The sequence below is a fragment of the Puma concolor genome, chromosome E1 (assembly GCF_028749965.1).
Source record: "Puma concolor isolate L17-30 chromosome E1, mPumCon1.1.hap2, whole genome shotgun sequence".
NCBI lineage: Eukaryota > Metazoa > Chordata > Mammalia > Carnivora > Felidae > Puma > Puma concolor.
Window position 1 is genome coordinate 59,254,861 of NC_141680.1, and position 15,976 is coordinate 59,270,836.

Below are 15,976 nucleotides of genomic sequence, written 5' to 3' on the forward strand. Positions count from 1 at the left end.
TCCTTACTGGTTCTGAAGCCGCTTTGGAGGGGGAGGGCTAGTGGCAGAGGGGGGAACCCGGGCTCGGGGGCCCTCTGGCAGGTGGCCTTTCAGGTGAGAAAACTCAGCGGAGGGAGGGCGGTGTGGGCTCCTCAGTGACCCCTTCCCACCGCAGACCGGGCCTCTTCAACACTTCACGAGGCCCCTCCGTACACCCGGGGCCTCAGCAAGCTGACCTTCCCTCCCTGCAGTGTCTGAAGGCCGGCGGGACCAGTGTGAGGCACCCAGTGACCCCAAGTTCCCCGACTGCTCAGGGAAGGTGGAGGTAAGGCCTGGGGCTGAGGGTGGGGGTAGAGGTGACCGGGGTGGGGGGCGGGGCAGGCTCCTCCTCAGGGGCTCTGCCCCAGACTAGCCCTGACGTTCTGCTTGTGGGGGCTTCTCTGCCCAGCCCCCTGACCCTGGCACCGGCTGACAGAGGCCAGCCTCAGGGGGATGGCCTCTCCTCTTGGGCCACCTGCCTGGCCCACCAACCCAGGTTGCTCCCCACCCTGGCAACCAGCTGGGCTGAGAAAGCCCCCTACCCCACCAGCCCCACCTCTGGGGGCTCACCCCCAGGGGCCCGTGGCTGCATGAAGTCTGTCCATCTGGGGGGTGCAGTCCCTGGCGTAAAAGCCAGCTCGTCACTGGTTCTGAACTCCCTGAGAGGGTAGAGCAGAGGCACTGCAGACCCCCTCCTCGGTGACATGTGGGGATCACTGTGGGTGGGGCCTGCTCTGACTCCTGTCCCTGTGCCCTTGGAGTCTGCTCCTGACCTTGGCCTCAGCTGAATCCTGCTCCCCATGACCAGCCAAGCCCTGAGCTGCTGTGTCTCCCACTGTTTGGCCTGGAGCTGTCCCTGAATGTGTCGTGACCTGGCCTTGTTCTCCCAGGGTCCTCCTCTTTCCGGGCCCGGGGGGGCGGTGGTCCTGCTCGGCCTTCCCTGAGGTTCTCAGCAGCCAGGACACAGGGCTGGGTCGTGGGGCCCTGGTCTGGTTGTCTTCTCTGCTTCTGGCCCTTGCTGCTTCTTTAAGTGTGGCAGAGGTCCCGCCCTGAGGGTCCCCGAGGACATGCATGCCGAGAGCCTGCCGAGGGTGTGGGTGGGGCTGGTGCCAGCACCCTGGCCTGGGCTGGGCCTCTCCACAGTGGATGCGCGCCCGCTGGACCTCTGACCCTTGCTACGCCTTCTTCGGGGTGGACGGCACCGAGTGTTCCTTCCTCATCTACCTAAGCGAGGTCGAGTGGTTCTGCCCCCCGCTGCCTTGGAGGAATCAGACAGCCACCCAGATGGCCCCCAAGTCCCTCCCCAAAGTCCAGGTAGGCGTGGGAGGTGGGTAGGCCCGTGAGGGGCTGGTAGACAGGCCAGCTGGTCTCCTCAGATGGGGCGTCCTTAGGGTCAGCAGGAGGAACCCTGAGTGAGGCCAGCCAGCCGTGCCTGTCCTACCTTCTGGGGACGCTGCAAGGCGTGGCCTACTTGAGGGGCAAGCTGGGGCCCCGGAGGCACCCCCTAGATGGAAAAGAATAATAGTAACAATAGCTGTCGCTTCTGGAAGGCTTCCAGATGCTTTATATGTACTTAAACCTCCCAGCAGCCTTTATGCGACCACATTGAACAGATGGAGATTCTGAGTTTAGGGAGTGGCGTTAACTTGTTCAAGGCACCTCGTTACTCCAGCTCCACTGAAAGGTGGCCCGGACTTCCTACCATCCGAGTACCAGCTCTGACCACTACCCTCGCTGCCTCTGTGTCGCAGCTGAGACCCCTGGGAACTCTCACAGCTGCCCACCCCCAAAGGGCTTGGGACGGAAGGCTGGACTGAGACAGAAGGTTGGGCTGGGGGGTTAGTGTTGGTGGGTGAGACCAGGGCTCCCCGACTGTGGGGGCTCCTCGGCCTCTACAAAGGGCAGGAGAAGCTAGACCAGGCCCCAGCCTCCCAGGGAGGGTGCGGGCCCCTGTCCCCAGGGGCAGCAGGTGACAGTGGTGGTGCAGCTGGGGGCTGAGGGCTGGAGGACCCAGGTCTGGGCCCCCCCTCCAGGCAGTTTTCCGGAGCAACCTGTCCCACCTCCTGGAGCTGATGGGCAGTGGGAAGGAGTCTCTAATCTTCATGAAGAAACGGACCAAGCGGCTCACGGCCCAGTGGGCACTGGCCGCCCAGCGGCTGGCACAGAAGCTGGGAAGCGTCTGGAGGGACCAGAAGCAGGTACTGCTTCCCTGTGCATTCAGGGAGCTGAGCTCACAACGCTTAGGAAATGAGCTTAGGGCCCCAGGTTTACAAGTAGGCACTGAGTCTGTCCTTGAAAAGGTTTTATTGAATTTATTTAAATTTTAGCTGGGACAGGAGAGGCAGAGTCAGGATAGATGCATATGGTGGCCCCGGCTCTTTTCACGTTTGGGGTAGAATGACAAGCCTTCTCCCACACTGCTTAGGGGTTCTGCCTTCTGTAGACATCTTGTGCTTTTCAGGCAGAAAAGTCATGGCATTTGCCTAGAATATTGAGAATAACGTAGCCTGTTTTGGGGAGATTTGTAGGTTCGTCCGTCCATCCATCCATCCATCCATCCATCCATCCATCCGTCTATCCGTCCATCCGTCTATCTGTCCATCCATCCTTCCATCCATCCAACCACCCATCCATCATATATCCATCCATTCATCCATTTGTTCACCTGTCTGTCCATCCATCCATCCATCCATCCATCCATCCGTCTATCTGTCCATCCATCCATCCATCCTTCCATCTATCCAACCATCCATCCATCCATCCATCCATCCGTCCAACCACTCATCCATCATATATCTATCCATTCATCCATTTGTTCACCTGTCCGTCCATCCATCCATCCATCCATCCATCCATCCATCCATCCACCATTCTATCCATCCACCTGTCCATCTGTCCATCCGTCCATCTGTCTACTCATTTACCCATCCAACCGTCCATCTGTCCGTCCATCCTTCCATCTATCCAACCATCCATCCATCCATTCGTCCATCTATCTGTCCAACCACCCATCCGTCATATATCCATCCATTCATCCATTTGTTCACCTGTCTGTCCATCCATCCATCCATCCATCCATCCATCCACCCACCCACATATCCATCCAACCATCCAGCCAGCCAGCCAGCCAGCCACCCATCTGTCCATCCATCCATCATCTATCTGTCCATCCATCCATCCATCCATCCAACCACCTATCCATCATCTATTCATCTGTGCACCCACCCACTGTCCCATCCACCCATCTATCTATCCATCCACCAATAAATATTTACCTGACTCTCACATCACCCTGTTTATTTCTTTCAGAGTCCCTATCATTTCATGAAATTATCTCTTGTCTGTGTTTACTGTTGTCTACTTCTTCCATCTGGAATGTAAGCGCCTTGAGAGCCGGATGTGAACATCTTGTTCACTTTTATCCCCAGTGCCCAGGGCAGTCACTCTGCCTCTTGGTCCCCCTTCTGGTGCCAGAAAACACCTGCCCAGGCACAGCCTGGAGACAGCATCTGCTGCTGGCCAGGTCTCCCTGGGGGTGGCAGGGCAAGAGCTGCTGCTCCTCCATGCTGACCCTGTGTCCTCCCTCCATGCTGACCCTGTGTCCTCCCTAGATCCTCGTTCATATCGGCTTCCTGACGGAGGAGTCTGGTGACGTGTTCAGCCCAAGGGTGCTGAAGGGCGGGCCTCTGGGGGAGATGGTGCAGTGGGCAGACATCTTGGCCACTCTCTATGTCCTGGGCCATGGCCTGCGGATCACAGTGTCCCTGAAGGAGCTGCAGAGGTGAGTGCTGGGGAGGGGAGGGGAGGGGAGGACAGGGCAGGGCAGGGAAGGAAGGGGAACCTGTTCCCCGGGGGCCACTGCTCTGCCTGCAGTTCCCTGGGAGGTTCTTGGTATACTGTGGATAGTGACAGTACTAATTTCCTGCTCCTCTCCACGTTGGTTCCTGGTCATGTTTGGGATGCACCAAGGAAGTATAGTTGCATAGTGCTGTTCAAAGGATCCTTTTCTCCATCTTGGGCCAACACGTGCCCTGGTGTTTGTACTCAGGGGCTGACAAATACCAGTTTGTGGAATTGAGCCATGTCATGTAGCTGGGGTCCTCTTTGCCTGCCGTCTTGGTGGGTTTGGTGGAGTCTTGGAGTTTTTCTTCTGGAATTGGGCTCCTTCCTCGGCCTATTCTGGGGTTGGGGGGCTGGCAAGACCTGGGGGGTGGTAAGGTGGGCTGCTAATGCCTCTCCTTCCCCAACGCTTGCCTTTCCAGGGTCCCCCTGATGCTCTTAGAGGTGGGAGATGGTGACGACAGGGGGAAGGATTGTGTGTATGTGTGTGTGCCTGCCTGTGTGCAAGTGTGATTAAGCTTAACTACTGCACCTGTGAGATATAGAAATACAGTTTTTCTTCATTTATTTATTAATGTTTATCATATAATATTTGACACATACAAAAATGTATGTAACAGATGTTAAGAAGTGCAAATATAGGGTGTCCTCCCGTGATTCTGCCAGAATTCCCCCAATATTCCTGGGGCACCTGGGTGACTCAGTCGGTTAAGGAACTGACTTCGGCTCAGGTCATGATCTCACGGTTCATGGGTTTGAGCCCCGCATTGTGGTCTGTGCTGACATCTTGGAGCCTGGAGCCTGCTTTGGATTCTGGGTCTCCCTCTCTCTTTCTGCCCCTCCCCCACTCATGTTTCTCTCTCTCTCTCTCTCTCTCTCTCTCTCTGAAAAATAAAATAAAATATTAAAAAATGTTTAAGTATTAATTTAAAAGATTTTCTTTTAAAGAAAGAAAGAAAGAAAGAAAGAAAGAGAAAGAAAGAAAGAAAGAAAGAAAGAAAGAAAGAAAGAAAGAAAGAAAGAAAAAGAGAGAGAGAAAGAGAGAGGAAGGAAGGAAGGAAGGAAGGAAGGAAGGAAGGAAGGAAGGAAGGAAGGAATATTCCCAGGACTCCTGTATCCACCTGGTGCCCCTTCTCTCCCTGATCCCTCTGCCTCCCCCCAGAGGAAACATGCAACTTGGACTCTGTGTTTATCATTTCTTTGCTTTTAAAAAACAAATTAATTTTTTACATGGTCATGTATCCATAAACAGCATACGGTTTACTTTTCTTTTGCTTTGAGCTCTGTGCAAATGGCATCTACTGTATGTAACGTTTGAGACTTGCTTTCCTCACCCATTATTATGTTTCGATGATTCACCCATGTTGTATGAAGTAGCTCTATTTTTTTAATTTTCACTGCTATATTTCATTATGTGGATGGTCCTTAATTATTTATCAGTTTTTGCTGACTGTGGACATCTTTTTCCTGCTTTTGTAACTTATCTTGAATGATGCTATGGTAGACACTCTTATACATGTCACCTGGGGAACCTGTGTCATGGTATAGACTGAGTTTCTCTTTGGGATGGACTAAGGTGCACAATCATTGGGACTAATGGTGTGAAATAATGCCAGCTGTTTTCCAAAGTGATGGCACCGATTTCACCCCACCAACTGGAGGTTCTCAGTGGCCGTGTTCTCACCCACACCTAGTGTAATCAGACTTCCTAACTGAGGGTGGTGTCGAGTGGTATCATGATATTTTGTTGTGTTCTTAACTTGCATTTCCGTGACAACTAACGAGGCTGAGCATTCTGTCATAAGTTGGTCCTTCTTTCCCCTTGATGAAATGCCCACACACGTTATTTGCTCACCTTTCTGCTAGGTTGTTTATCTTTTCCTTATTGAGTTGTCGGAGTTCTTTGTATATTGTGGGTATAAATCCTGTGTGAGTTATATTTGTTTAAAAATCTTCTCCAAATTTGTGGCTTGTCTCTTGTCATTTTTTCTTTTTTTTCCCCCCAAGGAACAGAAAGCCTTAATTTAATGTAATCAAAAGCATCGATCTTTTTTCTCTTTATGGTTAGGGATTTATGGTTGGATTTTTTCTTCCTCTTTCTCATTGGTATTTGGATGAGACTGTTCTAACTTGGCCCTAGGGCATGACTAAGGAAGGCCTCAGAGTTGTTGCTACACGTCGGCTTTCCTTCATCAGCCCATTAACTTACTCTGAGGTGGTTTTCAAGCTAATGTGTGATTCCTGTCCAGAACTTGCCCGCCATCTTGATGGTCTATTGGTTCTGGATGTCTCTGATCAGCACTTTGTCCTGGCCACAAATGCTGATGCTCTATAGCACAGGAGCATTGGAGAGCGGAGGATACTGGCGGGGACAAAGCCATAGGCAATCTTAGGTCAGCGTGGTTTGGGCAGCTACTCATCCTCTCGGTTTTCCCCTGAACTTGGAGTCTGCCAGTAACTCGAGTAGGGCTCCGTGTGACCTTGATCGGAGAGTGGTACTAGGACCAGCTCTATGGATGGAGGATTATGGGGAGAAGGAGGCTGATACCAGGTTGTGCTGGGAGGCCACTAGATGACCTAGTGGCTTGAAGGTTTTTATTCCTGTGGCTTGTGATTCACTGCTGGAGTCACTGTTTTAGACCGATGCACTTGTCTGCAGTAGGCCTAGGGAAGGTGAAGTGTCTTCAGAGAGGAACAGTACCTATAGGGTTCACTTTGAAGGGGGAGAAAGAAGATGACAGGGACTAATGAAGGGGCTGTATGGGGTGGCAGCACTGGGAAACACAATCCCAGGTTGGGGGCAGCAGGTTCTGGGGGAGGAGTTGTCACTTGGGAGTAGCACATCCCCTGCCCCTCAACCCCCCTACCCCCAGCCCCTGCCAAAATCTGGCAGGAGGTCGGTCACCAGAGTGGGAAGGAACTGGTCAGGGAGCTGTCCCCGAGTGCTGGTGCTGAACCTGCAGAGTAGCTACTCAGCACTGGGAGAGGGAACCAGCATGTCCCTCACTCTGACTCTCACCCTGGTGGCACTTTGTTGTCAGACCAAGCTGTTCACATTGTGCAGGGCTCTTCAGAGCTGAGTGTGCCCACTCACCACCCGCCAGCACACGCTGCTGCTCACCTCCAGCTCCCTCTGAACAGAGGACTCAGATGCATCAACACTGTGGAGCAAAATGCTGCTAATGTTTTTGCAAATGATGAAAAGAGGCATCTTTGCCTGGCCTGGAAGCTTCCTGCAGGAAAGCCAGATAGGGTGGGGGTGAGGTGAAGAAAAGAGAAAAGGGAGTCTGTGTCTGCAAAGTCAAAGAAGTCTTGGGCAGTTTGTGGATGGCACAAGCAGGGGTTGTGGTTAGCCAGAAGCCAGACCTGCCTTGGGCAGAGCAGCAAGCAAGGGTCTAGGGGCCCTTGTTCCCTCGGTCATCAGAGACCCTAAGATACAGTGGGAAGAATCCAGGGGGTGAGGGCTGTCCGGACCCCTCATCCCAGGCTCTGCCACACACAAAGTACCCTGTGAGTGTGAAGCATCCTATCAGCATTACTGACACCTTGATCTGCCTCAAGGTTAGATGAATTCACGTTTATCAGATGGGGTTCAGCTTGATTCCTCCCTGCATCTTCTGGGGCCAGAGACATGAGAACTTCCTTCCTTTACTGCTCCCTGAGGGAATGGGCAGGCCTCTCCCAGGCATTTGTGACAGCCTATCAACCACCCTGAGCGAATCATCCCCCCAGGGGAGAGAAGGTATTTGACAAGTCTGCGTAAGAGATAGGAATTTACCTCAGTTACTCTGCTTCTCAACCTGGGCTGAGGTGTCTTCTCGCTCAACCTTCACCCTGAGTCCTTACCTGCCCAGAGCACTCCCTCCTCTAGCCACTTCTTGGGCCTGGCCCTGAGCCTGTAGTTATTGCCATTGCCTATCCCAGGGCCAGCGCGGTGCAGGTGGGGTTCACTGCACTCAGGAGGCCTTGAAAGTGAGGCGCTTGTGTAAGGTACTAAGGTCTGAAATACCTCCTACTGCCAGCTCGTTCACTACATGCGTGCGCCCACATGATGCCCACGTGTGCCCATGCGTGCGTGCCCCAGTGCATAACCGTATATGAATGCCCATGTGCGTGTGTGTGCACATGCGTGCGGCCCCTGTGCATACCTCATGCATGCACATGTACATGTCTATCCCTACACATACCCACACACAGGCAAACACATGTGCAAGCACACACACACACACACACACACACACTCACACGCCCCACAGGCACTCCATATCTTCCTGCCAACACATCCCCTCCTGCCAGGCTCCTGTGGATCTGAAATTCCCAGGAACAGGGGCTCCAGGGAAAGGTTGCTCCATTCCTGATTTGCAGTTTGTTAAATGGGCAGGCCCGAGGCTGTGCCCAGATAGCTCTGTCCTCGGTCCCCCGTGGGAGGTAGGTGTGAGCAGAAGCTCTTGCTCAGGGCAGAGTTGTGTCAACAGCCCAGACACCTCAGGGAACAGTCTCATGAAGGGGTTTTCTAAATCTGTTATCAGAAACAATTCCAAAACAGCTAAAGGAATAAAAAAAAAAAAAAAAACTATCATCTCCAGGAGACATAATCCGGTTATGTCTACAAAATTAACAGCATCAGCTGTGGTCGGAATACATCTCAGGTGGGGATTCTTACCCTCCACCCGCCCCCCGGCCCTGTCACCGGCTGCAAACATACTAACATTTGGGCCCCACTCTTGGTGTCTCTATTTAATCGGTCTGGGGTGGGTGTCATTATTATATTTCCCAAGCTCCCCAGATGATCTAATGAGGAGTGAAGGTCGAGAAATGGAAACATTGAGGCTGTGGTTTTTGTTTTTTTTGTTTTTTTTTTTTTAATTTTTTTTTCAACGTTTATTTATTTTTGGGACAGAGAAAGACAGAGCATGAACGGGGGAGGGGCAGAGAGAGAGGGAGACACAGAATCGGAAACAGGCTCCAGGCTCCGAGCCATCAGCCCAGAGCCCGACGCGGGGCTCGAACTCCCGGACCGCGAGATGGTGACCTGGCTGAAGTCGGACGCTTAACCGACTGCGCCACCCAGGCGCCCCGAGGCTGTGGTTTTTGTAAGCCTCCCCTGGAGCCCCCCACCCCCACAGTCTGGGCTGCTGTGGGATTGGGACTTTGTAGAAGTCGAGCCGGCCTTCATGACTTGTTCACGAGAACTGCCCTCTGTGTCTCCAGTGTAGGTCCCGAGGGCCTGGATTCCTCCCCAGGGCACCCACGCTATGCTTGGTGGCAGGGGTGGGCCAAGGAGGCATCCCTTGGAAGTGGCCCAGACAGTGGGGCCTGTCACACCTCCAGGTGGGAGCCTGCTGACCTGGCAGGTACTGTGCCCTCTCTTGGATATACTTTTCTCCCGTGACAGATGCAGGCCAGGGCTGTGAGCTCCTGAAGCTCATTCTGCCAAGACCACCCAACGCTACCTAAATGCAGGCCTTTCCTTCCGGCGGGGACGTAGACACAGCTGCGTATTTGCCGTGACAAAGCCCCACAGACTGAGTGGCTTCGACAACGGCAAGCTGTTGTTTCTCAGTTCTGGAGAGGTCCTAGATCAAGATGTGAACAGGGCTGTTCCTTCTGAGGCTGTGAGGGAGAATCTGTCACAGACCTCTCCCGGGGCCACTGGCGGTTTGCTGGGGATCTCTGGCGCTCATTGGCTGGTGAAGCGTCACCCCGAGCTCTGCTTTCATTTTCATGTGGCCTTTTCTCTGTATGTCTGTGTCCAAATCTCTCCCTCTTACACGGACACCGTTCCTGTTGGATTAGGACCCATCCTAATGGCCTTATTTCAACTTGACTACCTCTTCAAAGGCCCTGTCTCCAAATAAAGGCACATTCCGAGTTAGTAGGGGTTAGAAGGCCAGCATGAATTTTGGGGGGACACGGTGCAACTCATAACAAGATGGTGAGCACTTGAGCCTGGCAAGGGGTCAGGGGCAGAGATCCCATTGAATGCACTCACGGCGTTGCTGTGGGTCCTGAGAATCATCCGGGAGGGAGCCGTTCCCTGCAGGCAGCACCAGGTTGACTTGAAAATAGGTCAGGGAGATGTGAAGGCAATCCGGATCCTGAGCCACAGCTCGGCTCCTGTGGCAGAAACGTCTCCCCGGTCTGGCTAAAGGGCCGGTGCGGGGAAGGCAGTGGGACGAAGATGCCGCTTGGACCGTTACCGTGGTTCGCTCACAGATGTTCGTGGCAGATGTCTTGGCCACTGACTGAGCAGCAAGGCCGGACGGATGAGCCGCCTTTCTCTGCTTCTCGCGTTTTGGTGTTTTAATTAACCAGCTCACTGGAGTGATGTTTGGGGGCAATGCACAGAGTCCACATCTGGCTTTGCTGCTGGTGGCGGGGCAAGAACAGTGCGCCCAGCGGCGCGCGCTCGCACGGCCCTGGCCACGCCCACCGCGCACCAGGGAAGGAGAGGCGGGCCCAGAGCCTCCAGTTGGCCACGCCCCGACTCATCCCGGTGAATGCCCCGTGCACAGTGCGCATTTATTTATTTATTTATTTATTTATTGTTTACTTATTTTCGAGAGAGAGAGAGTGTGCAAACAAGCAAACAAGCAGGGGAGGGGCCGAGAGAGAGAAAGAGAGAAGGAGACACAGAATCCAGAAGCAGGCTCCAGGCCGGAGCCCGACACAGGGCTGGAACCCACCAACCGTGAGCTCATGACCTGAGCCGAAGTTGGCCGCTTAACCGACGGAGCCACCCAGGCGCCCCATATTTTATTTATTTCCTTATTTAAGTTTATTTATTTACTTTGAGAGTGAGAGCGAGGGAGCAGGGGAGGGGCAGAGAGAGGGGAAGAGAGGATCCCAAGCAGGCTCTGCACCGAAAGTGCAGAGCCCGACGCAGGGATCCATGCGGGGCTCGAACCCACCAACCGTGAGATCATGACTTGAGCCTAGATCAGGAGTCCCACGCTCAACCGACTGAGCCACCCAGGCGCCCCCACAGTGGGCATTTTAAATTAAGCCTTTCCCTGCCTGCCTGCCCAGAATCGGCGGTGCTCATTAATTTTATTTGCATAATTTCAAGCACCATTAATAGTACATGGCATGGGGAAAAATTGCTGAGCTCTTCCTCCATCCATGAGTGAAATTGGGTTTAGTAGAAAATTAGTTGACTTAACTGGCAAATGATGAAAGCTTGAGAGGAGAATGTTTAAATAAGGAGGACAACAAGGGAAAACTCTCGGCCGTCAAGCAGGAGGACCCCGTGGAAATCAGTCTCCTGGCCTTTTTGTTGGAGCAGCGTTGTTCCAGGGAAATACCGGGGAGGATCCCCAGAGAAGGAGGGAGGCGGGGGCCACATCTCGGCCCCCCTCGCGCAGCCCAACGCTCTGGGAGCCAGGTGAGGCAGGCCTCAGGGCGTGACTGGCCGTGACTGGCTCAGACTGGCCTGAACTAGGCCGAACTAGCAGCCACCCGGCTCAAAGCAGCCACCGGGTGGAGGGTTCTACCGTCGTCCCCTGCCAAGTGATGGGAGGAAAGGCCTGAGCACAAAGCCTTAAGGAACAGTAACAGCGAAAGTCCTCTTGGAGAAAGACGTGCTGCCAGAGGAGACTGAGGAGTGGCCGGGAGGGTCCGGAGCCATGGGCACCAATAGAGAAAGGAGATGCTTCTAGAAGGAGGGTGTGGCCAGTGACGTGAGATGCTCACCGAAAGTGAGAAGGAGACTGAATTTGGCCGCGTGGGCGTCCTTGTTGACCCTACAAAGACCCAGGTGGTTGAGTTGCGGGGATGAACGGCAGACGTGGGTGGGTTGGAGGAGGAGGGGGCTGGTGAGGAAGCAGACATGAAGCCTCTTGGAGGAGCCTCACTGCGAGGGGAGGGGAGGCCAGGAGGCAGGCGACAGCAGAATCGCAGCTTCCCCGGGGGCTGCCAAGACAAAGTGTTGTGAAACTGGGTGACTCACTGTCTCACGGTGGTGGAGGCCACGGCGCCCCGGTTGTGGAAGTCCCGGGGCCAGTGGGCTGGCTCCTTCCGAGGCTGTGAGAACCTGCGTCGGGACTCGGCCACCTTCTGGTGGCCTCAGGTGTGCCTCAGCTCGCAGGTGATCGCAGCTCCTGTGCCTTCACGCCGCCTTCCCCGCCGTGTGTGTCTGTCTCTGTGTCCAAGTGCTCATGTCGAATCAGGGCCCAACCCTAACGTCCCTCCCTCGATCATCCGCAAAGACCCTGTTTTGCAAATGAGGTCACATTCCTGGGTACCGGGGAGGGGGGGGGTTAGGACTTCAACACCTTTTGGGGGAACACGATTCACCCCGTAACGGGAGGTCTGCTCGCTTACCTCTCGAGGTGGGAGAGCATAGGCACGTTTAAGTGCTCGTGCGACGGAGCCCGAAAAGGGAGCAGTTGAAGACACAGGATGGGGAGAGTGTGGTGCCTGGTGGCCCCCGGGGATGGCCCCCCGAGGAAGGGGGAGAGAGCAGGAGGTGGCAGGGGATGAGGTGGAGGGCAGGAAACGTGAGGACAGCGGACAAGACAGACACACCCCAGGGCTCCACACGGATTTGCGGCGTGTTATCCCCTATGGGGGGGGTGGGGAGGGGTGGGGACAGATTTGAACCAAAGGTGGCAAAATGTGACGACTTGACAAGGCTGGGAAGTGGGAATAGAAGGATTTGTCGTATCGTTATATTCTTTTCTAGAATCTTCCAGATGCTTGAGACATTTTATAACGTATAAAGTACGTAAATTAGAAACGGGAAGGGCGAGCCCATCTGGCATCTGTTTGGCACTTATCGGATTCCTGTAAACAGTGGCTGTTTCTCTTTGCTGCCCGTTCCTCGCGGAGGCTTGAGAGGCAGACGATTAATCTCTGCTAAAGAAACTCCATCCACTCTCCCCTCTCCTATTTCCTTCCCTTTCCTTGGATTCCAACGAGGCATTTTAATCTCCGGTGCGGTGGGACGGGGTCAGTGCCGCTGAGCGCCATGCAAGGTGGGGGACCTCTGCCGCGGAGCCCTGAGCCGCGCTGGCCTCCGCCCTGCATCCTTCCTCAGGGTCCAGGAGAGACGGTTGCTTACAAGGGCCGCCCGCGCCTCCTGCTCCGTGCTGCATTGAGCCACAGGGAGTGGGAGTCTGTTTCTTACAAATCTGACCAACTCTCGACACGGGCTGATAAACCTGACCGCACGCATGCAGCGGCTGAGTCACCTTTCCCAGCTCCGGCCTGGTCCCCGCTGGGCCAGAGGGTCGCAAAGGAGGAGACCTTGAAAGGAAATTGCAGGCTCTCAGGCAAGGTCCGTGCAACCCCGGTGGGGTGGGCAGGGCCACGGGGAGTGAGGTGAGAAATGAGGCAGAGGCTGCCTCCTGAGGCTCGTGAACAAGGCGAGATTTGTTCCTGGGAGGAAGCCTAGCCTGGGGGCCCCGGGTTCTCGTAAAGGGAGGTGGGGTCCAGTGTCCTCTCCATACCAAGTACAGAGACAGAGGAGATCTTGTCATGTGGCGGCTGGAGAGCGAGTAGGTGGGCAGTGGAGGCTGAAGCCCCCACCGAATGGAGGAAACCCCGCTGCTCCAGCCTCAGAACCGGGGCTCGGCCGGACTGGGACTCGTTTATTCCCGCAGAAGCCGGCAGAAGTGTAGTGTGGTACAAATGACCCCCTGTGGCCCTTCCAGCTTTCTCTGAGCTCCTAAAGGAGCTTAGGTGAAAGGGAGGCCTTTTCCTGGGAGCCGGACTCGTCTTTCCCAAGCTATTCCCCAGTGACCCAGGGCCCCTAGCCGTGCACGTGCAGCGCCCTGGGACCTCGTCTCTCCTTCAACCCACGTCTCCCACGGGGTTTGTGCTAACCGTGTTGAGAACAGCGGCTTACCCATCTTGTGCCCTCAAGGCCCCCGAAAAAGCTTTGTGGAACCGGATAGGATCGTGAGAGCCCCTGGCGCACAAGACTCACCCGGGGACCGGGAACCCAACATCCCAAAGCCCGGCCCCACCCCGGAGTGATGAGGCAGCCCCTCTGGGCCTGGGCATCCGGGAATCTCAGTGGTTATAACCTGCGCCGGGCCTGGGAACCACCATCCTGCTACCTTTAAGGCACAGCTTAGACGAGAGACGCTTGCTTTGTGCATTTACAGACAGACATTCGTTATATAAATTGGGGCCTGTCTGCAAGGAAGGAGGCAGGGAACAGCCAGAGGGACGTGTGACGTGTTCCCGTTCTGACCCCCCGGGAACTGGAGGAAGGAATCCGTGGTTTCATCCTGCTCTCTTGGGAGCGGTGGCACTATTCTTAGCTGTTCGCTTAAATAGGAAGTCGTGCTGGGGAAGAAAGCATCAGCTCTGGACAGTGGTCCTAATGCCCAGGGCGGGGGGGGGCGGGGCGGGGGTTGCTGCTTCCTGTGTTTCTCTTTTAGAACCTTCTGGCCCTTGCTCCTTTTCTGCCTTTAGTTCTGGCTGCTCTTGAGCCGGTCCTGGGCCAGAGAAGAAAACGCCGCAGAACAATAGAATTCTTTCTCTTTGGTGGTCCTGACCTCCCTTCTAAAGCAGTTCATTAGATGTCCTGTTAACTCTCTGGGGTCCTTTCTCTCTGCCTCCTTTGCTCTTGGGAAGAGTCAGGGGCCTGCCCTAGAAACAGGCCGTGGACCTAGACCTAGAGAGACAGGGGGGCAACACCACAGTGCCCAGGAGGCGGGTACTGGGTGGGGTAGGAGGGATCGCAGGTCCCCTGGGAGGCGGAACAGTCCTGGGCGGCCCCGGTCGGTGTGCTCCCGGCAATGAGATGGGTCTGGAAAAGCAGAAGTTACCTGGGTGCGCCTAGCACCGGGAGCCAAAGATCTCTGAGCACTTGGTGAGAATTCTTTTTAATTAGGTCCTTCCCACACAGAGAAGAGAGGGAGGGAGGATAGTCTGTTCCAGAATGTAAGCACTACCTGGAGAGATTATTTCCAGCCACAGACCAAAGGCACAGGGAGAAATAAAACCAGAGAATTTTTAGCCCAGAAGGGATCGTGGAGATCAGTCCGAGCACCACGTTCTGGGACCGGAAGCGGACGCCAGGACGATCTGAGGTCTGTGCAAGGTCACCGGGCACGTTGGTGCTGGAGCTCACGCCCAGGAGCGCTTTCCACGGAGCCAGAGCTCAGCATTTCGATTCCCAGCTGAGGATTTTTTTTTTTTTTTTTCAATTGGGCATACATTGTTTCCCCCCCACCCCCACCCCACCCCTCTGTCTCCCCTCCTGCGAATATGTGCTGCACCCCTGCGTTACAGCCAGCTGGGAGTCTGGGGGAGCTGGGGAAGGTGGGGACACGGGCACCTCTGGGAGGCAGAGGGCCCGGCACGTCCTTGTGGGGCTGGGCACGCGTGGTCCCTTGAGTGTGAACGGTTTAATTATAGTAAAATACACATAACAAAATTTGCTCTCCTAACCATTTTGAAGTATACGGTTCGGTATTACGTGCGTTCACAAGGTTATACGGCCATTACTGCCATCCCTCTCCAGGACTTTTTCGTTTCCCCAAGCTGAAATTCTGTCCCCATTAAACCCTGACCCCTCCACCGCCTCCCCCCTGCAGGGTGGATTAATTCGGCTTGGGTGTGGGGGCCCCAGGATCACCAGGCGAACCGTGGAAAAGCTCCATTCCCTTGATCCCTGTGTCCCTTTCATCTGGTATCCAGGCTCCCGGCTCAGGTGGCCCGGGGCCATTTAGAAATATAATCCAGGCACCCAGTCGGGCAATTCCGTGTAGACTCCCCCATCCTCCCGAAGCATTGTGGACGGTAGTGTGCGGACCAGAGGTGCTGAGTGGATGGTGTCATGTCCCTCCATGGAGAGGTGCTGCCTCCCCTAATAGACTGACCCGGGTCGGGGGGGACCCCACGGGTGCACTGGGGGTGGGGAGGCTCCTCGACCTCCCCTCACCCACCCCACCCCCGACACAGCCCCGGGCTAAGAGTCCAAAGAGGAATCGGGAACTGGCATTGGAAACGAGGAAACATCTGGGCAGGCACCTTCTGAGGAGCCCGCGTGGAAGGTGGCGTTGCCCGGCCGAGCCTCCGTGGGCACCTTTGGCTCAAAGGCTGTGAGGAGGCAGCGGTTTTCAATTCCTCGCCGCTCAGTGTCCCTCCGGTCTTGTCTCTATTC

The 15,976-nt window shown here is 55.0% G+C and overlaps 1 protein-coding gene across 2 annotated transcripts in view; it reads left to right on the plus strand.

Moving 5' to 3' along the window:
- MGAT5B (alpha-1,6-mannosylglycoprotein 6-beta-N-acetylglucosaminyltransferase B) overlaps positions 1–15,976 on the plus strand; it is a 69,182-nt gene that overhangs the window by 24,511 nt on the left and 28,695 nt on the right. For both annotated transcript variants that reach the window (XM_086688161.1, XM_086688162.1), the window contains exons 5-8: positions 231–304; positions 1,162–1,332; positions 2,052–2,216; positions 3,630–3,799. In XM_086688161.1, the coding sequence (XP_086544287.1) occupies positions 231–304; positions 1,162–1,332; positions 2,052–2,216; positions 3,630–3,799 (580 nt within the window). The remainder of the gene's footprint in view (positions 1–230; positions 305–1,161; positions 1,333–2,051; positions 2,217–3,629; positions 3,800–15,976) is intronic.